This window comes from Macrobrachium rosenbergii, chromosome 10, assembly GCF_040412425.1.
Source record: "Macrobrachium rosenbergii isolate ZJJX-2024 chromosome 10, ASM4041242v1, whole genome shotgun sequence".
Lineage (NCBI taxonomy): Eukaryota > Metazoa > Arthropoda > Malacostraca > Decapoda > Palaemonidae > Macrobrachium > Macrobrachium rosenbergii.
The window spans coordinates 63,926,607-63,950,940 of NC_089750.1; the positions used below are offsets into that span (position 1 = coordinate 63,926,607).

At 41.3% G+C, this 24,334-nt stretch overlaps 2 protein-coding genes, 1 long non-coding RNA gene and 1 other non-coding gene across 4 annotated transcripts in view; 2 read left to right on the top strand and 2 right to left on the bottom strand.

Annotated features, from left to right (window-relative positions):
- Nucleotides 1–3,986: 3,986 nt before the first annotated feature.
- Nucleotides 3,987–4,663, bottom strand: LOC136842711 (uncharacterized). The gene is made up of 2 exons (XR_010854310.1): nt 4,376–4,663; nt 3,987–4,296 (listed from the first exon to the last, which is right to left on the bottom strand). It is a non-coding gene; the product is annotated as an uncharacterized lncRNA (long non-coding RNA).
- A 1,299-nt stretch (nt 4,664–5,962) lies between these two features.
- Bin1 (histone deacetylase complex subunit SAP18) lies at nt 5,963–20,966 on the top strand. The gene is made up of 4 exons (XM_067110415.1): nt 5,963–6,098; nt 8,512–8,618; nt 17,403–17,597; nt 20,248–20,966. The coding sequence occupies exons 1-4, from the start codon at nt 6,033–6,035 to the stop codon at nt 20,345–20,347; spliced, it is 468 nt and encodes a 155-aa protein (XP_066966516.1). The 5' UTR covers nt 5,963–6,032; the 3' UTR covers nt 20,348–20,966.
- On the top strand, nt 17,843–17,972 carry LOC136843067 (small Cajal body-specific RNA 8). Its single transcript, XR_010854426.1, has one exon. It is a non-coding gene; the product is annotated as a small Cajal body-specific RNA 8 (non-coding RNA).
- A 294-nt stretch (nt 20,967–21,260) lies between the features above and the next one.
- LOC136842712 (uncharacterized) overlaps nt 21,261–24,334 on the bottom strand; it is a 42,141-nt gene continuing 39,067 nt past the window's right edge. Inside the window, exons 15-16 of the mRNA XM_067110414.1 lie at nt 22,175–22,305; nt 21,261–21,702 (exon numbers count right to left, since the gene is read on the bottom strand). Coding sequence (XP_066966515.1) covers nt 21,529–21,702; nt 22,175–22,305 — 305 coding nt within the window. The 3' untranslated portion in view covers nt 21,261–21,528. The remainder of the gene's footprint in view (nt 21,703–22,174; nt 22,306–24,334) is intronic.

Consider the following 24,334-nt stretch of genomic DNA (forward strand, 5'->3'; position numbering starts at 1 on the left):
CCTGACTCCTTTTGTCCTGATTTAATGTAATATCCCGAAATACAGGGGCGCCATTTCAGATTTTTCTTGGGGGGGGGGGGGCGCAAGGACGGTTTGGCGAGCGAAGCGAGCCTAATCAGCTGGTTTTTTTTTTATTTGAGCTATTTTATGTGCTTTTTGAAGCCACATGAGCAAGGTATTTCAGCAAAAATTACATTCTCTCAAGCTAAAGGATGCAGTTGACCCTGGCAATTATCGCCCGATTGCAATTACTACAATCGCGTCGAAGATACTCGAGTCCGTTCTCCTAGTGAGGCTTCTCCCCTTTCTACACACTGCTGACAACCAGTTCGGCTTTAAAGCTAACACTCAACCGACACCTGCCTCTACATCCTGAAAGAACTGGTGAACCATTACATATCATCAGCCTCTCCTGTTTTGTAGATGTGAGAAAAGCATTTGACTGAGTGAACTACCTGAAGCTCTTCCTGAAGCTGCACAAACGAGGCCCACCACTATATCTAATTGGCATTTTATGTTGTTGGTTCTCCATACAGCAATTCTTTGTCAATTGGGGTAACCTACTGTCGTACAACTTTGGGTCCCCTAAACTGGCTCCGGCAAGGGGTCATTCTCTCTCATGCCTGTTTGACACGTACACAGATGCCCTGAATGTCAAACTGAACTCACTCCCAATCGGATGCACTATCAACGAAACAACAATAAACAACTTCTGTTACGCCGACGATATGGTTCTGATTTCCCCATCAGTGCAAGGTCTCCAGCGACTCATCGACACCTGGCGCCAATATGCTGAGGATTTGCTATCCTATACAACGAAACCAAGACCCAGTGTATGTCGCTGCTCCCGAGATCGCTTAAGCATATTGCAGAACCGAAAATTTTCCTCGGAAACCATCGTCTGGAATTCGTGCATGAATTTCCACATTTGGGCCACATTATCACAGACCACCTAAAAGATACGGCAGACATAGAACAGAGGCGTCGTAAACTATGTGCAACTGGCAACATGATTTCAAGGAGGTTTGCATTCTGTCACCAAGACAAGAAACTGCTGCTCTTCCGTTCGTATTGCTACAGTATATAGGCTATGGGTGTTCCCTCTGGACGAACTATATCTGAGAGACCATGAGACGTATCACTGTTGTTCACAATGACATTCTGAGACGCCTCACAAACACTCCTCTCTATCACTCAGCTGCGCAGATGCTCATAGAAAACCACCTGGATAATTTGAAAATCATTGTGAAGCGAACAATGTCCAGTCTGATCACCCGACTGAGAAACAGCAGCAATTCGCTTGTACAAAGCATCCTAAGCAGTGAGGCAAGAAGGAGATCTAAATTGTGGGAAAGATGGGATAATGAGGCGTCTGTCCCTTGAATTACTTCTCCATTTTTGCAATTATATAGTGTCATCTCTAGAATCTGTCATTATTATTATTATTATTATTATATTTCGACGTTTCTTGTTATTTGTATTATTTGCATACTGAGAATCTTGAATGAAATATATATTTTACTCAAAATCGAAAATACCTTTTCACCTCTTATACTTCAGAACGTTCTAACAAATTGTATTTGACTGCAATCAACTCACTGACTTATTTGTACACAAGAAAAAGATGTTTAAAAATTATGTAAAATTCCAGAAACAAAGTTGAAACTCAAAAATATTTATATTATTACAAAATATATTTTCTTTTATGTTGTATTCTATGTCATATTTATCTATATCTGAAGTTCTTAGAGTATATCAAGAATAATGAAAATCTTGAATCCAATTTTAATCAAAATAAAAGCAGCTGTGGGTAATTAATTCTGCCCTTGACCTTTCTCTCTCTCTCTCAGCCCCTTGGAATAAGCTTAATCAAAGACGGGGGTCATCACCAGAAGAAGCCGAAGATGACAAAGATCCGCGGCGTTGGAATGTTGCTGCAGAGGTACCAGGGGAGACATCCTTGTATGGCACAGACTTCTTCCTAACAACCTTCACAATGTTTTGTGGCATCGTGATGATCCAACAAAGGGCACAGCGAGGACAGCTAGCAGAGGTCATGTACAGGTCACAGGTCAGAGACTGTTGACCTTGAGTCTGGGAGCTGCCTTTTATAGCAACCAACACATGTGACACAGTTTGACCACAGCTCACCCCCACTGTGCATGCTGTTGGGTTGCTAAGAACACGGTGTACGTCGTACTAGATGCCGCATGTCGACAATGCTAGTTACATCTTGCGCAATCAAATGGCGATGTCATGGCGTCAGTCGAGATGCCACTATGACACTATTGCATCTTGCAGCATGACATAGCGACTTTTGATAGTTGTCGTAACTCGACTGCGTAGGTGCTGGGCAGCCTTGCACATCCGCCATCACTTGGCGGACGTCGTCAAACTTAACAGGGTTACGAATCATGCCGACTTGGTCGTATTTAGATCGTGATGAGCAAATTTTCGGCCGTTACGACGGTCGCGGTCTTGAATTGCCAATGTGTGGCTCAGGCATTACTCCTTTCAACCTTTCCGAAATGTGTTCTGCTTTCCTTAAGTAAAAGAATGAATTATTATTTTCAAACATTCTTAAGGAAAAAATTCCTAGAAAGCAGGAAAAGCAGTAAATATGTTTAACAAGATTCCCACATGGGAACCTATAGTTAAGCGCCAAGAGAAAGATTTCTTGAGTGAAACCTGTGGGATTCTTCTTACTTTTTCAAGTACTGTAATGCTGTTTATCCTTTACATTCTCTTTTACTTTGTATGAAAATTCTCCTTTTAGAACTCTGTCAGGACTGGGGAATGAGCGACATGATGGCTGGGTGTTAACTGGTTTATTGGTTGTTCCTTACTGAGATAAATGTACAGAATCTTGGAAGATGTTATTGACGCGTGCGAGCGGTAATGTAGCGTCTACACACAGACAGGTAAAACGGACATAAAAGGTTCAGACATCTGTGTTTGTCGGCAGACAAACAGATGGCGATATCAAGAGACATGATTAACATACGGTGATGAAACATACATCAGTGGAAGGGTCAGGAAATTCTACATATGGCCAATTGCATGAGATTCAAGACACATTAATGGATACAATGCAATAGCATAATAAATGTGAAATGGAGAGACCTTTGGCGTCTTCACAAACAGAAACATACACACAGTTTGATACAGAAGATTCGTTGGAACATTATGAGTACATGATTAGAATGCTTGCATGGCAATGCAAGTAGTGGTGATTGTACATACGTTAAGACAACAATGCTTAGGGAGAAACAGACGGAAATATTGTATGGTTGAAATCGCGTTCCTGTAGAGAAAGAAAACGAGACGCTCCTGTTTTGTCCTGTCGACTCCGATGATGACGATCGACGAACACACACGTGTTTGGAAGAGACAGCGTCGGGGCTCTTACAAGTACTCTCCCCCAAGACGTGTGTAACGTCTGATTGTTTGGAAGAGACGGCGACGGGCTCTTACAATGTTCCCCCCACAAGCGAGGCATCGATGCGGAAATTGTCTTGGCGACAATTGTAGTTGGCTCGAAGGGCTTGGGCTAGGGGCGGGTAGGAGGCTGAAGGGCGGCACCGACCAGCAGGAGCTCGAGGAGGACGGGAGCTGGTTGAAGGGTGACGTCGGATGATCCTTCGGTGGCCGGCTCGAGGGCTGAAGGATGACGGCGGCTGATCCTTGGTAGCCAGCTCGAGAGGGGCGGCAGCAGGCTGAAGGATGACGTTGCTGGTCCTTCGTTGGTCAGCTCGTCCAGTACGAGTGCGGGGGCGGCTTCAGGTTTCCTGGAGGAGGTATCCAGGCTCGGTGGTGGAGTGGGTCATCTCGGAGGGTCGGACTAATACTGAGAACTCAGGAACGGCGGGAAACAGCGAGGCGGCGAAGGGTCTATCAGGCGTGGGTCGTCATCTTGGGTCGGCCGGGTCCTTCGAGTCACTCCGGGGTCACCAGTGTAAGGACTGGGTTATGAGCGACATACTGGCTGGGTGTTAACTGGTTTATTGGTTGTTCCTTACTGAGATAAATGTACAGAATCTTGGAAGATGTTATTGACGCGTGCGAGCGGTAATGTAGCGTCTACACACAGACAGGTAAAACGGACATAAAAGGTTCAGACATCTGTGTTTGTCGGCAGACAAACAGATGGCGATATCAAGAGACATGATTAACATACGGTGATGAAACATACATCAGTGGAAGGGTCAGGAAATTCTACATATGGCCAATTGCATGAGATTCAAGACACATTAATGGATACAATGCAATAGCATAATAAATGTGAAATGGAGAGACCTTTGGCGTCTTCACAAACAGAAACAAGACACATTAATGGATACAATGCAATAGCATAATAAATGTGAAATGGAGAGACCTTTGGCGTCTTCACAAACAGAAACATACACACAGTTTGATACAGAAGATTCGTTGGAACATTATGAGTACATGATTAGAATGCTTGCATGGCAATGCAAGTAGTGGTGATTGTACATACGTTAAGACAACAATGCTTAGGGAGAAACAGACGGAAATATTGTATGGTTGAAATCGCGTTCCTGTAGAGAAAGAAAACGAGACGCTCCTGTTTTGTCCTGTCGACTCCGATGATGACGATCGACGAACACACACGTGTTTGGAAGAGACAGCGTCGGGGCTCTTACAACTCTACCCTAGTTCGTTTTAGCTATTCCCTTTTAGCGCAATACACTCCTTGCCTTATACTTCGGTGCTATTAAGTTTTTGTAATTAAGTCGTTTTCTATTCAGTAGGATGGTAGGCTAATTAACTTTTTCTCAAGCACAGATTAATATTTCCAGTGTCGAAGTAGGCCTGTCAAAAGGACAGGGTGAAATTGTTCGAAGACATTCTACACGATGATGCATATATATATATATATATATATATATATATATATATATATATATATATATATATATATATATATATATATATATATATATATATATATATGAAGATAGAAAGCTAGATAGACATAGACATAGACATATTCAAATGTTAGTGTTTATAATATAAAGCATAGATTTATATCGCTTTATCACTTATGACTTTTAAAATAGATAATTTCAGGTCACATAAACAAGGAGTTTCAAAGAAAGCTTTGTCGAAAAAATTCCTCCCCACACCCCTCCTAAACCGTCCAGCGACCTTCCGCCGAAAGTTCTATGCAAGATCTTGCATCTATCATTAATTTTGTTGACTTGGGCACTAGTGCTTTATATGCTTAGCTGTTTAAAGATTGTTTTGGTTGTACCTATTGGAAAGTTAAAGAAGCATGTGACTAGCAGACTCTTCCTAAAAAGTTTGCTAACAACCGACAGGCTAACATCTGGCGCCAACCCCTTCACAGGTGAAATAAGTTATACACCTGCTGGCCTACAAACACCCACAGCGAAGAATATCTATACTTTTGTTTCATTTCCACCATTTTCGAGATAACAAATTACGAAACTGAATGGGTGTATGATTAGATGCTTGTTTGGTTTTTTCAAATGTTACTGGACTATATGTTATCAGAGAATTACAGTATATGGTCTCTGAAATTATAGCAATTTTCCATTGGTTACTCCAGAACAACCGTCAATTCATTGAGGGGTGGGTTTCAAGGAGTAAATATCTTACAGGAGTTACCTCTCTTTGTAAAATTTTCTAAAAGAGACAGCTGTTTACGAGAATATTTTTGTCTCCTTCATTGCCTGTTTCCTCAATACAGCAATGAGAGAATAAATTAAACACAGATGATAATCTCAAAAATTCCTGGCTTAGGTCTCAATATACCTTATGGATACATTGTCTTCGTCAAGCCAATAACAAACTTAGATAAAAAATTCTTGATCGTTCAATAATAATAATAATAATAATAATAATAATAATAATAATAATAATAATAATAATAATAATAATAATAATAATAATAATATCGTGATCTTGCAAACAGAAAAGAATCTATTCTTTTCAAACGCGCTCTAGTAAAACAACAACGTTCATAGATCTGTGAACGACCAATATTGACGATGGCGTCCATGCTTGAGAGTAAGGTTGAGGAACGCAAACTCGACAAACCAGTTGACAGGGAAAAGGTATGCATGGAATGTATTTTTGCCAAAGCGTAAAGTTGTAATCTGAGTGAATTTTATAAAGCTGAGTATAAATTCTGGGACAAATGAGGCTAGTTAGATTTTTCTGCCGGGTGGGTCCCGATCGTACTTTTTTTCTCGGGCCTAGGATAATTCGGCCTGATGGGCCATTTCCGTGCATATATACAGTAACCTCTTGGAATTTAAGTTTTATTTTGGGTAGGATCATACGATAGGTTTAATTCCTAATCAGAGTCTAACTCTGGTAGAACTATGGGCTTGCTCCGCATCGGGTATTGGGTTGGGCCTACCTTGAAATTGACTTTTCCTAGTGTTTGGGTTGCTTAGCCTATTAACAATTTACCGTAATTTTTGTCGGTCGACTGTAATTAACATCAGAACTGATATGGTTATTATTTTAGAAAAAGGAACCAGCCCAAAATGACATGAAAATATGTTTTTCTAGGTGATTTTGATGTGTTTTGCACGAATATCACCTTCATTTTCCTCGGAAATTAACGGTTTTAGACTTTACTCGGAGCACCTACAGTTTCCTGGGCCCACTCGACCGCCGACCGAAATCGGCGGAAGAACACGGCCTTACTGTAACCCCTGTGGCTAGCGCACGCAGCGCAACATTACCTCTTGCCAGAAAATGTCGTGCTTGCCAAGAATCTTTAAATATGCGGATAAGGCGCGGAGCGCCGTTCCGCCACGGCCTTACTGACAGCACATAAACAGGACGACATATTGGTTTTGGTGTTCTTCCGCCCGATTTCGGTCGGCGGTCGAGTGGGCCCGGAAACTGTAGGTGCTCGAGTAAAGTCTAAAACCGTTAATTTCGAGGAAAATGAAGGTGATATTCGTGCAAAACACATCAAAATCACCTAGAAAAACATTTTTTCATGTCATTTTGGGCTGGTTCCTCTTTCTAAAAATTTACCCTGATATGTTTTGTATGCTGGCCAACCTGGAATGCTATCGTGTGGCCCCCTGGCTGCGACTCCCCTGGGCTAAGTAACGCAACCTAACCAGATTAGGTTAGGTTAAGGTACGTTAGGTTAGTAGCCTGGGTTTCCTTAGCCAATCCCTTCTTAAACATATGGCTCCCTGATGACTTGCGCATGTGCGGAACCATTCCATAACAACAACATGGCAGTCCAGTCTTTCTCCCAACGGTTCCCCCCCCCCCAACCCTGTGTTCCCAAAGGGTCCCCAACCATGTTGGGTAGATATGAGGTTAATAATAATAACTGACCAACAATAAACAACACTACCACCACCTTCATGAGCAGCACTAAAACTATAGGAGAAATCAATTTCCAAGGTAATAGTACGTGCAGAGTTACCCTGCAGTTTTACCCAAATTCAGCCTGTAGCCTAAATTTCAGTTTTTTTAGGAAAGTGTGGCAAGGTTCTGTTGTGCTTGTGTGTATATTATCGTTAGGCCTAGGCTGTTTGTGGTGAAAACATCTAATTTTTTTTATATTCAGAGAAGCCATTTGTGCATGGCCTAAGGTTTCACCATTTTAGGGTTAGGCTAATCCTGTATGGGCTGTGGGGTACCTCACTTTTTCCAGCAAGGCATATTTTTCTGTATGCTTCAGCTATGGTAGACCTTCATGTGTTATTCATTTTTATCACTACTGACTGCTGTTGCGATTCCTTTCTCTTAACTCTGTTGTAATTTATGTAAGCCTTACCTTTGTGGTAATCTATGGGATTCACAGTAAGGAAACTGTTTTGGATTTTAAGTGAACAGTTAAAAATAGTCTGCACACAAAGTATTAGAGGCATTCAAAGAGATGCTTGTTGTCATTGGAGGAAAGATTTATCCAAAAACAGTACAGTAGAATGTTGCTTCAGATGTGTATCTATTAAATTCAATCTTGTGTAAGACAATGGCTATGCCCGTTTGGTCTCCACAGACTAGTACATCTTATTCTAACCAAACCTTACTTAGAATGGTATAGCATATGCTTGGTTGAGGTAGAGGTATCCCCCGGACCTCAGCAAATTACTCCTTTCTGTAAGCATAGGAAATTGGAAGGAAATGGGATGAAGCAATCAGAGCAGTGGCAAGTCACCAACCAGTGCAAGGGCCCAAACCATGGGGCAAGGGTATAGGTTACAACTTTAATTGGGTAATATGCCGGGCATATTGCTCTAGGGAGAGGAAAAGTTTCAGTAAAAGTATTAATGGTAATTGTAGTATATTTTGTATACATTAGGAGTGTTGAAGTCTGCATGTATTTGTTTACTTTATGTTTATTGGAGAAATATGTGTCAATTTAGTGTTAAGGACATACCTGTACATACAAAGTTTTTGTATGGAAACATTCCTAGATTTTGAATTTTCAGTATATAAACATTATTTTATTTTCAGACATGTCCATTAACATTATTTTATTTTCAGACATGTCCATTATTGTTAAGGGTCTTTCTGTCATCTGGACGTCATAGTAATATTAATGAATATCGTAGAGGCAATGTTCCAGCTAATGAACTACAGATATATACTTGGTAAGATTTTTTCTTTAATATACATAATTATGACCAGTCAAAAGGTAGTATGCATAGTTTGTCTGAACTAATTTGCAATAAATCCAAGCTACCTGAATTCAGTTTGTCTTGAGCAGTAGAACTTCATACCATTTTCAGTATATATGCCACTGTGCTGTGTCAGCAAACAGTGGGTTTAATATCAAGTAGCATTAATCCCCTACTTGTTGGCTATTGCTAATTTTGTGAAAGTTGTCAAATTGGAGGTACTCAAAGAAACTACTGAAAGACAATTTCATTATCCTAGATCGTTTAGTTTCTATTTTAAAATTTATACTTTATTCCAGTCACCTGTTTTTCTTGCATAAAAACTGCTGCCTTTATTTTTTCCCTTTCAACACTTTCCCAAACCTGGTGATTTAAAATAATTTCTTTGTTGTCTTCAGTTGGACAGTCAAATTTATTACTACAGTACCAAAATTAAAGTAAGGAACACTGAAAATGTAGTATAGAAATAATGCACCGTGAAGTTACTGTTTACACTAATGAGATCAATAAGATGCACTGTAATTATTGCTGGGTTTTGTGATTAAACAATTTTTTTGTTCATGAGACTTACCTGTCAGATATATATATAGCTGTATTCTCTGTTAGTCCGACAGAATTTCAAAACTTACGACACACGCAGTGGGAGATCAGGTGGTTAGTACCCATTCCCGCCGCTGGGAGGCGGGTATCAGGAACCATTCCCATTTTCTATTCAGATTTTCTCTGTCGCCGGTACTGTCAACACTTGTTTTCAGTACCTCCGTCTTGGATTTCGGATAAACTTGGTTGTCACTTGAGTATTTGTTTGATTTTTGGTTTTGACTTGGACTTGTGGCTAGGCATACGCTATTGTGGATTGTTTTGGATTTGGCTTTGTTTTTCCTGGGATTAAGATGTCTGAATCTAGTTCTTCTAGTTATCGAGTTTGCCGTGTGCAAGACTGTAAGGTGAGGCTACCGAAAATTTCGGTAGATCCTCACACTGTATGCTCGGGTTGTAGAGGGCATGTTTGTTTGTTGAATGACCGAAGCAAGGAGTGTGAATCTTTGTCTGATGCTAGTTGGAGGACTTATGATTCTTATGTGAGAAAGCTAGAGCGAGATAGGATCAGGAGGTCTTCCTCCAGAAGTGGTAGGAGTCAGGGTAGTGTGTTTTCACCTGTTAACCCTCCTGTAGACGTAGCTCTTCCTAACCCTGTGGTGTTGCCCCCTAACCCTGGGGTTGTGTCTGCGGATGGTGATGCCCTGGCGATTATTATGTCTTCCATTCGTACCTTGGAAGCTAATATGCTCGCTCTTCAAAGTGCAGTGATAGTGTCCGTCCTCCTTGTGTTGTGGAGGGGGCGTCAGATCGGCCGTATAACGCCTCTAGGTCTAGACCTCTGTCGGACTCCCAGGACTCAGGGAGTGGGCAAGTCGAAAGCCACAAGAGGGTTACGCGGACCCCCACCCATCTGGCGTCCCTTCGGCATGTCCTGATGACGCTTCCCAGGCTGCCAAGGATCGTGTTAAGGGCACGAATCCTGGGATTGCTTCTCTTCCCCGATTCCTCCTCCCCGTCCGGGAATGGAAATCTCGATTCTCGCCCTTTGAAGAGAAGCTTCAAAGAAGGGGGACGCTTCACGCCCCTTTTCTCGTGACGCTCTTCGCTCTTCTCCGGAGGATTTTGACGCCATCCCACCGCAGAAGAGGACCAGGACGCCATCGGACGATGACGCTTTTGAGCGCTCCGCCGCTCCAGAAAGAAGGCTGTTGCTTCCCTGTGAGAAGGAAGAAGGCGTCCCTCGCCCCTCTTCTTCTCATAGGATCAGTCCTTCTCCTGAGGAGGAATCTTCTCCTACTCGTAAGCTGCTCCTAGGCATGCAGAAGCAATTGGCTTCGTTAATGGCCCAGAAGGAGACTGATGTGTGTCGTCGTCGGAAGGATTCCCGGCTGCCGATCAAGAGGTCCAAACCTTCCCCTTCTCCTTCTCCATGTTCGTCGTCGTCTCATGCTTCGCCGCCCGCTAGAAGTCCTGTTGCTCAGCGCTTTACTGGTCTCGGCAGGGATCGCAATTTCCCGCTTTCTGATGCGCTTCATGCTGCCAGGCTTGACGCCCTCGTTACGACGACCCTCTTGTTTCTCGTCATGACGCTTCTCATGCTGCTAAGCGTGACGCTTCTCATGCTGCTCGGCAGGACGCCTCCCTTGCTGCTCGACATGACGCCTCCCTTGCTGCTCGTCATGACGCCTCCCTGGCTGCTCGACAGGGCGCCTCCCCCTTGCAGTTCGCAAGGCGACGCCTCCCTTGCTGCTCGGCACGACGCCTCTCTTGCTGCGAGGCATGACGCCTCCCTCGCTGCTCGCTCTCACCAGGACTCTCGCCGGATCGCTCGTCAAGAAGCTCGTCGGGATTCTCGCCAGGGCCGTCGGGACTCTCATTTTGACTCTTCTGCTCGAGACTTTCGCGACCCCTCTCGGACTTCTTCCAAGCAGAAGTCCCTTTGCATGTTGGTCTGCAAGGACTTCGTCCTCCCGGTTCTTCTCCTGCCCCTTCAGTTGCTCCTGTGGAAGAAGGAGAGCTTTCTTGCGCTTCGGATCCTGCAGTTGAGGATCAGTCCTCTTCTTCTTCAGCTTCTGCAGACTACCAAGTCTTAACTAGGCTGCTGAAAGACTTGTTTGGGGACAAGTTTCAACCCTCTGCTCCTCGCCCTCCCCCCTCGCAGCTAACCTCGTCTAAATCACAAAAGTCTTCTGGTTTTGTGAAGATGGCGACGCCTCTCTCTACGAAGAGGGCCTTTAACAAGGTTCAGGAGTGGATGGACTCCAGGAAGGCTCAGTGCAAGACTTCTTTCGCCCTGCCTCCATCAAGATTGAGTGGAAAAGCAGGAATTTGGTACGAGACAGGAGAGGAGGTTGGTTGGAGAGTTCCTTCCTCTTCCCAAGGGGATTTTGCCAGCCTTGTGGACGCTCCCAGAAGGTCTCTCCTTTCATCAGCGAAGGTGTCCTGGTCTTTATCTGAGACCGATCACCATCTGAAAGGCCTATTCAGGTCTTTAGAAGTATTTAACTTTTTGGACTGGTGCCTGGGAGTCCTGGACTTGCAGGCTCGTAGCCCTGACTCCATTAGCCTGGGAGATTTGTTTAGCGTCCTATCCTGTATGGACAAGGCGGTTAGGGATGGCTCAAGAACTGGCTGCCCATTTCTGTACGGGCTTTTAAAGAAGAGAGCCATTTACTGCAACTTCACGGCGAAGTCGGTCTCTCCTACTCAGAAGGCAGAATTGTTGTTCGCTCCGCTTTCTAGCCATCTTTTCCCCAACCCTTAGTCAAGGATATGGCCTCCACCTTGCAAGAGAAGGCTACTCAGGACCTCCTGGCCCAGTCTTCTAGACGTCCTGCAGCCCCTTCGACTTCTTCCCTTGGGCAGGCTTCCAAGATTCAGAAGCCCTTTTCGTGGAGGACCCTCCTCTAGATCGTCCTTTCGAGGAAGAGGTCCTCAAGAGGTAGAGCCCCTTCTAAGACCAGGGGCAAGAAATGACTCCGTGACCTTCAGACACCGGTAGGAGCCAGGCTCCTTTCTTTGCAAGAGCCTGGAGAGAGAGAGGGACGGACAACTGGTCCCTCCAAGTCATCGAAAAGGGATACAAGATCCCATTCCTCGTATTGCCTCCGTTAAGTACGAATCCCATAGATCTGTCGCCATCCTATCATCAGGAGAAACAGCAGATTCTCTTCGACCTGCTCGAGCAAATGCTCGAGAAGAGAGCTGTGGAGCAGGTCTCGGATTTACAATCCCCGGGCTTTTACAACAGGCTGTTTCTAGTACCGAAGCAGTCAGGGGGATGGAGACCAGTTCTGGACGTCAGCAAGTTGAACCATTTCGTTCTGAAGGAAAAGTTTGTAATGGAGACGTCCCAGTCGGTCATGGGAGCCCTAAGACCAGGCGACTGGATGGTTTCTCTCGATCTCCAGGACGCCTATTTTCACGTCCCTATACATCCTCTATCGAGGAAATACCTGAGATTTGTCATGCGGGGACAGGTATTCCAGTTCAGGGCCCTTTGCTTCGGGCTCAGCACAGCTCCTATGGTCTTCACGATCTTAATGAGGAATGTTGCGAGATGGCTTCACCTTGGAGGAATAAGAGTCTCTCTTTTTTTGGACGATTGGCTCATTCGAGCCTCGTCAATGACAAGGTGTCTGGAGGATCTCCACACGACTTTGACCTTGACGAAGTCCCTAGGACTTCTGGTGAATTTCGAAAAGTCCCATCTGACCCGACTCAGTCCATCGTTTATCTGGGGATTCAGATGGATTCAGTGGCTTTTCGAGCATTTTCCGTCTCAAGAAAGACAACTTCAGTGTTTAGAAAAAGTTTCAGCCTTCCTGAGGAAAGAAACATGCTCAGTGAGGGAATGGATGAGTCTGCTGGGGACCATTTCATCACTGGAGAAGTTTGTTTCCTGGGGAGACTGCATCTCAGACCGCTTCAATTCTTCCTTGCAGAGAACTGGCACGACAAGGAGAATCTGGAAGCTTCTCTGAGTATTTCGCCAAAGGTAAAGAATCACCTTCGGTGGTGGCTCGATCCATCGAAGTTGGCAGAAGGCCTTTCTCTCAAACTTCAGAACCCCGACCTAGTGTTGTTTTCCGACGCGTCCATCTCGGGGTGGGGAGCAACACTGGGGAGGGAAGAAGTGTCGGGCACCTGGAGAGGGGAACAGGTGTCCTGGCACATAAACCTCAAAGAATTGGGGGCGATTCAGTTGGCCCTTCTTTTCTTCGAGGGGCGAGTCACGAACCGAGTTGTCCAGATCAACTCGGACAACACCACGGCCCTTTCATACCTCAAGAAACAGGGAGGAACTCACTCTCGGTCCCTGTTCGCCTTAGCAAAGGACATCCTTCTGTGGGCTCAGGCCCGAAATATTACGATCCTCACGAGGTTTGTGCGGATCTTCTAAGTCGGCAGCGACAACTGCTCCCGACCGAATGGATCCTACACCAAGAGGTGTGTCAAGGACTGTGGAAGCTTTGGGGACGTCCCTTGGTAGATCTCTTCGCAACCTCCAAGACGAAGAGACTTCCTCTTTACTGCTCCCCTGTTCTCGACCCAGGAGCTCTCTCAGTGGACGCTCTTCTTTGGGATTGGTCGGGGATGGACGTGTATGCCTTTCCCCCCGCACAAGATCATCGGAGAAGTCATCGGAAAGTTTGCGTCGTCCGAAGGGACGAGGATGACGTTAATCGCCCGTTTTGGCCTTCGAGGGAATGGTTCACAGAGGTCATGTCCTTCCTAGTAGACTTTCCGAGATCTCTGCCCATGAGAGTCGATCTACTCAGACAACCCCACTTCGAGAGGTACCACAAAAACCTCCCGCTCAGTGTCTGACTGCATTCAGACTATCGAGAAGCTGGCCAGAGCGAGAGGTTTTTCTAGACCAGTGGCGAAAGCTATTGCCAGAGCGAAAGACTCTCTTCCAGTAATTTGTACCAATCGAAGTGGACCGTCTTTAGGAGATGGTGTAGAAAGAAGGGCATTTCCTCTACCACGACCTCTGTGAGCCAGATAGCAGACTTCCTCTTATTTCTGAGGAGTGATGTGAAACTTGCAGTCCCGACTATCAAGGGATATAGAAGTATGCTATCATCTGTTTTTAGGCATAGAGACTTGGATCTGTCTAACAACAGAGACCTTCACGATCTATTCAGATCCTTGAAACCTCGAAGGTGCCTCGGCAAGGACTCCTTCTTGGAATTTGGATGTTGTGCTACGGTTCCTGATGTCCAGTTAGTTCAACCTCTTCGTTCTGCGTCATTGAGGAACATTACTAGAAAGACTATTTTTCTAACCGCTCTAGCAACTGCAAAGAGGGTTAGTGAACTGCAAGCCTTTAGTAGACATATAGGCTTTAAAGGACATAACGCAGTTTGTTCTTTAAGCCCTTCCTTTTAGCGAAAAATGAAAGCCCGTCTAACCCTTGGCCCAAGAGCTTCAAATCAAGGGTATGGCTGAAATCCTAATTCAAGAGCCAGAGAGAGTCCTTTGCCCTGTTAGGGCTCTCAAAGTCTACTTAGACAAGACGAAGGAAAGTCGAGGTCCCTCAGATAGTTTATGGTGTTCTGTAAAGAGACCGGACTTACCTATGTCGAAGAATGCTCTGGCTTTCTTTCTGAGGGATACGATTAAAGAAGCCCATTCATGCTGTCAAGACACTGATTTTAAACTTCTGAAAGTCAATGCTCACGAGGTGAGGGCGGTTGCGACTTCAGTGGCTTTTCAGAAGAATATGTCACTCAGTAACATTCTGGGTGCCACATTTTGGCGTAGCAACTCTGTGTTCGCCTCACACTACCTGAGAGATGTGAAGACGACATATGAGAACTGCTTCTCGCTAGGACCATACGTTTCATAGATACTTTCCTGGGGGCAGGGGATGACACTCATCCTATCCTATAGAAAATGGTTGGATAGTGTTTTTTATGGTTGTTGGGTCGACTGCCTGTGGCGGACTTCCCAATCGTTAGCTTTAGTTGCGTTATCCTAACTTAGTTAGGCTTGGTCAGGTGGTTGGTTTTACTTCGTTTGCTTCTCATTGTATGGTCAATATGGTCTTGTCACATTGTGGTCACGCCCCGTTGACAGATCATCTAGAACTCACCAGCTATACAGGTCACACCTTGCTGGAGACTCTAGTTAAGCAGAAGCGGACTTGGGTGACAGTAATCACGAAGTCAGCTATGCTAACAGGTAAGGAACCAAAGTATCTTTCACCTACATGTAGTGTGTTTTCCAAATCCTATTCTGTCTGTACCCACCTCCAATGGTGGTATTCAGCTATATATATATCTGACAGGTAAGTCTCATGAACAAAATGATATTTTAATGATAAAATAAAGTTTGTTCATACTTACCTGGCAGATATATATATTCATAGTGCCCGCCCACCTCCCCTCAGGAGACAGTGGCACTAGAAAATCTGAATAGAAAATGGGAATGGTTCCTGATACCGCCTCCCAGCGGCGGGAATGGGTACTAACCACCTGATCTCCCACTGCGTGTGTCGTAAGTTTTGAAATTCTGTCGGACTAACAGAGAATACAGCTATATATATATCTGCCAGGTAAGTATGAACAAACTTTATTTTATCATTAAAATATCATTTTTTTTTATTTCATTCATTCCTTGGTTATTTTCTGAGCCATACAACTGCATCAACTTGAAAATGTCATCTGTTAGATTAAAGTACAGTATGAAACACATTAACTGGTTTAAACTCTCAAAGCCCCTCTTGAGAAAAGACAGTCTATTTTTCATTCTTGTACTGTGTTGTCCATTGCTTTCTACATACTATATCCACATCATACTTGTTTGCCTCTGTAAATGTAAATAGTACTAGGGTTTTTACAGCATTCCTTCTCGTCCAGGTGTATTGTTGTGTCATTAACCTTTCATCCATTCCCTTTATCTGTTTATCTCCCAGATGTCCAGTTTCTCCAGCCCTACCCTGTAGGGGGTGGGTAGTGCCATCAGTGCACCTCATGCAGTGCACTGTAAGCATTACTTGAGGCTTTTTGTAGCGTCCCTTCAGCCCCTAGCTGTAACCCTTTTATTTTACCTCAGTTCATATTCTCACTTTCCCCCGTAGGGGAGGTAGTGCCATGAGGTGTGCTGTACTCGGCCCCTAGCTGCAACCCCTTTCATTCATTTTACTGTACCTCAGTTCATATTATCTATCTTTCCCACCCTCTATTAACAATTGTTTCATAGTGCAACTGCGAGGTTTTCCTCATGTTTCACCTTAAACCTTTCGACTATCAGTTTCTGTTTTAATCTTAATTTCCCTTTCAGTGCTGAATGACCTCATAGGTCCTAGTGCTTTGGCCTAAATTTTATATTATACAGTATTCCATTCCGTTCCAGCTTTTTGATATTCAAAAGGATGTCCAGATGTGACTTTGTGAATAGTACTGTACAGTAAATACTATGGCTTGCCAGCAGTCTCAGAGTGAAAACAGTGACTTGCTAATACAGCTGCCTTCCCATGCATTACCAGTACTGTACATAATAGGGAATTATGCACAAAATATATGCTTTATTGCCATGCATTACCAGTACTGTACATAATAGGGAATTCCCCACAAAATATATGATATAGTATTATGAAGTAGAAAATCCATTTTTAGTTTGTGAAATTTTTATTGAGGAGTTTTTATGCTTTTTGCCTGTGAAATTTTTATTGGGGATTTTTGTACTTTTTACTAGTACTATGTTTCCTCGTGATACAATGTTCTTGTGTTAAAAAACTACCTAAGCTACAAAGAGGATTCAAGTTATTTTTGATACATATAAAATGAATAAAGAATTCAGATATGCTTTACTGAAAACAATAGTGTTGATATATTTGAATTATGAATAGCCCAGCAATAATCCAGAGAAAAGAAAGTGAGCTCAAATGTTTGTTTGTAGAAAGTTTTGGTTGTGACTGCAGGTGTAAGTCAAGCAGTTTGTAAAAAGGGACAGACCGTGTGTATTATAAAATCTTTCGTTCCTTCTTTTTAGTATTATTTTAACTTGCTAACTGAAGAATTTCATGAAATACTGTACAGTAAATATTTTCTGAAAATATTTTATCATGATCTTTGTCTTTTAATGCTAAAGTTTTTTTATAAAATCATATTTCTAATATGTTAACAAATAGCAATTTTATATTATAGATTTATCCTCTGTACTACAGTAGAAATTTTAATACTTTATATTTGAATTAAACTGCAGGATGGATGCTACCCTGAATGAGATCTGTTCGTTGGTCCAGGAAGTGAATTCAGATGCTAAGAGGAGAGGGACTGTATTCGAGTTTAGTTTAGTGGTTCCAGAATTGTCAAAGCCTCTTCCAAGAATGAGAGATTTAGGCACTATTGTTGTTGGCCAGAAAGGTTTTGATGACAACAAAACCTTGTCACAGTGTGGGTGAGTATGCTTGCTGTGGTCAGCCTTGTAAGAACGTAATTTATTATCTCAGTTGTCTGGTTGCATTACTTAATGATTATAATATTCTTATATGGTTTGAAAGGGGAAGGATTGAGTATTCTTCATATAAGCGTGGATAGATAGTATTAATTGATTTATGTAATGATATGGGTTGTACTTCCTTTATTGTATGGTTAGGTAACCAGCAAGTGGAATTTTATCTATGACTTTTGTAGGAGCATGTACTGGGCTGAGATACACGGTTTTGATGCAAGTACAGCAATACTGTCACAGATGCCCAAAGAAAAAAAAATACCTTCTGATGACTATGCTTATCACAGTCCCAGAGCATGGACAGATACGGGGTAAACAAATAAAACTAACCTCAATTGGTGTGGTTTGACATGAATTATAAATGATTCTGTTAGTGAGTCTATGGTAATTTTGTATATCAAGGAATCAGCTAGGGGATGTTATTTTTGTGTTTTAAGTAATAGGTGAGGTTACAGTATAGAGTGATGACAGTGGGTAATGAAAATTAGCTTGTTGTGGCACTGTTGTATTTGTAAAAAAAAAAAATGTATGAATACTCAACTTTATGGCTTTTGTTTATGTTAGACCATAAATGTCTGCCTCTAGCTCAGGCTAAAAATTAAAAATGGGTAAGGATGGGAAAAGAAAACCAGTATGAGCTCCTTATAGAGGAAGAGGTAAGATGACCTGCAAGTTCTGTCTTTTCTTTTCATCTATGAAGACTAACAAATCTATTGTTACAGTCCTATGCAAATTTGTGTCTTTAATTGCCAGCCACTTATTATTTGTGAAAAATTAAGGTCTTTATTATGTAGGAGCACCTATGATACATTTTAAGCAATGCAAGTATTTTTAAACCAGCTCCTTTCTGAACAAATTTGACAAGTGTGGCTGCAGAGTAATGAATAAGGACAGTAAGTGAACCAGCAACTTCCCCACTCTTTTCAAGTAGCTCCCCCATTCTTGGAAATCATTGCTGGATTCCTGCGACTAGTTTTGTTAATTTGAAAAAGTACAACTTAATGAGAACTGGAACAAGTGACAGTTGCTTTCTTTTAAAGTACTTTAATAGATTGCAAACTAATGCAAAGCCAGAAGGGAGTTTATTGAACATTATTGAGAGGTGCTTTTAAATTTAAAGTGAGTAAAATATTTTCTGTTAAATTCGAATAGAATCCATCTGTATTTTTTTTAATCTGCATATAGCCTTATATGCATTATCTTTTAACAAAATTTTTTTGAGGTGTTTCCACTTTTTAAGACAATGTAGGAGTCATTCTGGCCCAAGATGAAAAGTCAGAAATGTGATAGAACTAGAACAGAATGAAATGGGTACAAAGATTGAAAACTGGAACAGAATGAAACTGTATGTACTATTATGAAGATTGAGAACTGGGATAGAATTAAATTATTGTGAAATTGGAGTCAGTGCATCTCAGTGTACCCTCTACAGTCAAGGAGACTATGAAATCAAGATTTTGGAAAGTTTATTAGATGCAGGTACAGACACATCACAGTCTGTGATAGGAGACTGAGATGGCCATGTAGAAATTGACAGTTGGTTTACAGGATGTAATAATAGGAAGATGTAGCTTTGCAGAGATAAAAATTATATTAGAAATCAGGTTGAAATGACAACCAAGTTATTTTTCTTGACTTTCCAGCTTGTCCAAAGGTATAAAGTGATGAAATTTGGAGTAACAAAGAAGGCTGACGGCTAGGTGGGAAGGAACTGAAGGGAACACTTGAAAACTAAAATGTTAAAAGTAATACAGCTTATGCTATATAAAGTGTGCCACAAAAAAGACGCTATGTAGGTGGTACCCTGTACCGGGTTTGGTGAGAAACCAAGAGGGGAAAAGCAATCCTGGAAATTTCACCATTTCCAAGTAGTGCAGTTGCTAAACATTAAAGAGTCCCAAAGACACTAAATATACAAGAGTGAAGAAGCCTAATTTTATGATGAAAATTACAGATAATGACAAGAAAAGGATTACACTTTTATACCAGGTGAGGCATGCTTGGCACCTTATAGATTACTGCAGACAGACATATGACAGGAAGATTTTATTAAGTCTTGACAGTTTGATCAAACACAAGAGATATCAACAACAAATGCAGTCTTTAAATTGAAAGAGTGACTGGAAAAGTATCGTATAATTATGGATCTTGAGGAGGCATTTGACAAGGGTATCAAAAGCAATTAGAGGGGATATGAAATTAGAAGATGTTGAAAGACTCAATAAGTTACTGAGGTTGCTTTATCATAGCACAAGATTTAGAGTATCAGACAAATTTAGGGTGAGTACTTACGTCCATAAGCAGTCATCCTTGAGTCCTTTTGCCGTTTCATTTCAATAATGATGGAAGCTACAAGTTGTACAGAAAAGGCCCCCTGGGGAGCTTCTATATGCAGGTGACTCAGAGCTGACTGAACAACCAGAGGAAGAGGTTGTAGAGAGTTTTTTTTTAAACTTAAATTTTTTTAATTCCAAGGTTTTTAAGGACCTTAAATTGCTTCTCTTGATTTTCAGAAAGCTGACTAAAGACCTCTTCAGTACCTTTTAGTTACCCTTTTAATTGTTCTGCTAATTTAGGGTTTGTATTTTCTTTCCAGGTTTACAATTGGAGATTTTCTGGACATTGCTATCATAAGCCCGCAGAGACCTGCACAACGGCGTATGCGGCCTTATTATTCAGAAGCTAAGAATTTTTAAGCAGACTTTTAAGTTAATTTGATCAAAATACCAAAAGATACATCTCTGTAAACAGAGTTTAGATGAATAAGTTATATTCTAATTTAGGTATGTCACATTATAGTTTATTTGCAACAGTAACTTTGGGATTTAGTGGTAGACTAGGTCACTGAACTGGCCCAAATTTCAGATGTTTTGATATGACTGGATAATATTACTTAAGTGCAAAATGATCCAATATTCTGTTTTTATATTGTATTGATAATGGTCGGTTTGATAGCATATTTATTGCACAGGTATTTCACTGGTCATATAACAGCTGGCTCACATGAGAACTCAGTGTATTTAGTTTTGAAATATTTTGACTATTTTTAAGAAATTTTATACATTTAACTAGTTTTTTGTGCTGCTTTTCTTTTAGAAGTTTTCCAACTTAAACTAGTTGTATGAATGACTGTGATGAGTCTTGAGTTTGGAAGTTGGTCCCCTGTGTTTTTCTGTTATACTTTGCATTGTGCATTGTCATGTTAAGAGGATATTTTATTGTGCTGATCTTTTCTTCATGGAGATAATGTAGATATAGTGTGAATTCATTGAATGCATGGTATTTGTAACTTTTACCATAAATAACTCTGAGGCTTGTGTACGTTTCATTCATCCTACAGGTATTGATATGGATAATCTCAATGCTACCAGTGTAAGTTGGAATCCCTGGTGCCTGTTTTGGTTTCATGATGGCAGTGCTTTTGAAATACCAGAGTATAGCTGCTCTCTTCTACCTGAGTATTTTTAAAGAACTTTTAAGGTTGGATTTTTCACTTTTTCTATAAATATTGAAAAATGCAAAGGGCACAAATCAGATCATTCAGGCATTTTTTAAAATAGTACAGTATTGCTGTGATATTTAAATAAGCTGTAAGCAGGAAAAAAAAGATTATGTGATAAAGCTTTAATAACATTCTTTTAGTAATTTGCTTCCAATAGTCAGGAAAGTTTTAAAGGTATTAAAAAACTGACTCATATTCATACTGACTGCATAAAAAACAGTGCTTTGGCGATAAATTTTGATATTGGAAAAAACAGTACTTTGTTACTTGGAGAGAGCTGCGCTTATTTGTAAAAGTTGAACAGTATGCACTTAACAAAAAGAGAGCAATGAAACTATGATTAAAAATATTGTAGATGTAGGTAGTTTTAGATTCTTAATGCACATCATCACATCGATGTCCAGACAATGGGACATTCTTGCCATAAACAGCTTTAATCTGCTCAACTCCAAATTGTCCATATATGTAGGCGCTGTGTGAGGGATATCCAAGAGTGCTCAGTGAATGAAGGCAAGTGATACTCATCGTTGGTCCTCCACATATTACAATCTGGAACAATGTGGGTATAATGATAATATTTTCATATAAAAGTAGGTTATTTTCATATAAAAGTAGGTTCATTTTTTTGTGAGTAAATTACAAGCAAAAAATCTCTTGTACCCATACATTAATAGATAAATAACTGTATACTACTGAAACCTCATCTTTTATACAGGAGACACATTACTGCATTTTAATAACCGTAACCAAGTTTCTACATGTCTTACTGCATTTCAATAATCAAAACCAAGTTTGTAAATAAGAAAGGACATGGCAACATCCAATGTAGGAGTACTGGATGTGGGAGAGCCACTGAAATTTCTTAAGATATATGGTTCCAGTACCATAAGATTGTACAGTAATTACAACCACTGATTTTTGTTAATTTATAAAAGATTACATGAAGGCAAACTTTATAACAAGTTTCAGAAAAACATTTTCTTGATTAGAGGAAGAAGTTGTATCCCCATTAATTACTTACCTTGTGTTTTGTTCCGTTAGGTTTTGTAATGTATTTGTTGATCATCTGTCTGTCGATGAACCCTTCCTCTCCTTGCCACCCCTCTGGTCCTTCCATGACTGCATACACTACTTTGAGTCGCTCGTCTTTGCCTGTAGGTTAGGTGTACAGTAAATCCCCCGTATTCGCAGGGGATGCGTACCGCACACCCCAGCGAATAGCTAAAATCCGTGAATACTTAAAACCCCTCTAAAAACACTTAGAACTGCCCATTTTGATAATTTAAACACAAAAAAAAACCTCTAAAAATGCTTTTACCTGAATATTTTAAGTTTATCACAAAAAGTGCACTTAGTCATGAAAATTATATGAAAATACAGCACTGTAGTTAGTAAATATTTCTCAGTGAAAAATACCGCAAATGGCGAATTTTCTGGGAATAAGGGGTAGATACATTCCACAGAGAAATCCTCGAATACGTGAGTCTACGAATACTAGAATACGCGAGTCATGAATACTGTAAGTTTACTGTACATATAATTAGATGTTTCATATAAGTAACTTACCAAGTAATTACACAGCTATAGTTTCTGGGGGTTTACTGTACGTATAATTAGATATTTCATGTAAGTGACTTACCAAGTAATTACATAGGAATAGTTTCTAACTAGTGGGGCAGCGTTTACTTAAAAAATTGTGGTTGCATTTCGATAGTTTAGTGTAGGTAACAAGCCCACCCACTGACGGGAGTACTGGAAACGACTTAGCATAAAACCACATTTTCATCAGCAGAACTTGATCTCCTTGTCAAAGACCTCTTTGAGTTGTTTGAAGCTTTCAGTTTCTTGGACTGGATGATAACAGCGCTAGCCAAGAAGACTGAAGATTGTATGATTTATTTGGAGACTTCGCGTTGGACTGGCTGGGAGTCCTTTCTCATACGGACAAGACCATCAGGGATGGCTCTCCCGAACTTGCGACTCTTTTCTCTTTGGGAGTTTTGAAGAAAAAGACATTTTTTGGTGCTCCCGTTCTACTAAAGGAGTCACTCAGGCCCAAAAGTCATACCTCCAATAGAAGTCGACTTAGGAGCTTCTGGCTCATTCTTCTAAACGCCCCAAGGATTTGTCTGTGTTTGTTCCTAAGATGGTCTCTCCTCTCCAGCAACATCCCTTTCATGGGAGTAAGCCCAAGTCCAGTCTAGGACCTGCTCCAGTGCCTGCTTCTCGGCCAGAACTATCAAGAGGGGCTGAAGCCCTTGCCCAAGAAATGAGGTGTTTTCAGTGTAGGTGAAAGCATTGTCTGGTTGTTTTTTATATTGGTACTGCACCCAGGGCAAGGGCACTTGTGTATGCTTTGCCAGCGATCAGGCCTATCCTCCACTGCAAAGTTCCCACTTAAGTAGAGCTGACCAAAGGCTCAACCGCCACGCCGCTACAGGTTAAGATGAGCACCAACCAGAGGCAGTATTCACCTGCAGTAGCTCTCTTACCATGAAGGAAACGACAAGCATTGTTTCAATGCTAGCAATTTTATATTTCCAAGTCATTACCATGCCTTAATGTTTTGGAATAGAATATGTCCATGTAATTGGTAAGTTACTTATATGGAAATTATATTTTTGTAATAAAATTGTTTCATATATACTTAGCAAGTAGTTACAGAGTCAGAGCCTGCCCTCCTCCCCTCTCATGGACATAAGGGCACAAACAGAATGAGGTTTTCTGCTAAGTCGTTTCCAGTACTCCCGTTAGTGGGCGGGGCTTGTCACTTACACTAAACTGTTGAAGTGCTGCTGTGATTTAAAAAAAAAAGGCTGCCATGTGAGTTGGAAACTATAGCTATGCAATTACTTGGTAGGTATACTGTACATGAAAGGATAATAACAGTTATGATAATACTTTTAAAGCCACAGAGTTAAAAAAAAATGTAACATCAGTGGTATTCATTAATTACGTTTAAATTATTACTGAACTTATACTGCTGAGATGAACTTTTAATGTAAGTATTCAAGGTCAATTTATGTTAAACCTCAGATATTTACAATAACTTCTTTCTTTTACAAATAGAGCAAATCCATAGCTTATGATTGGCTTAGATGTGGCAGCCTACTACTGATGAAATAAAAGCTTACATAACTCTTAGTAGCTTTTAACAATTAATGAAACAATAGCCATATCC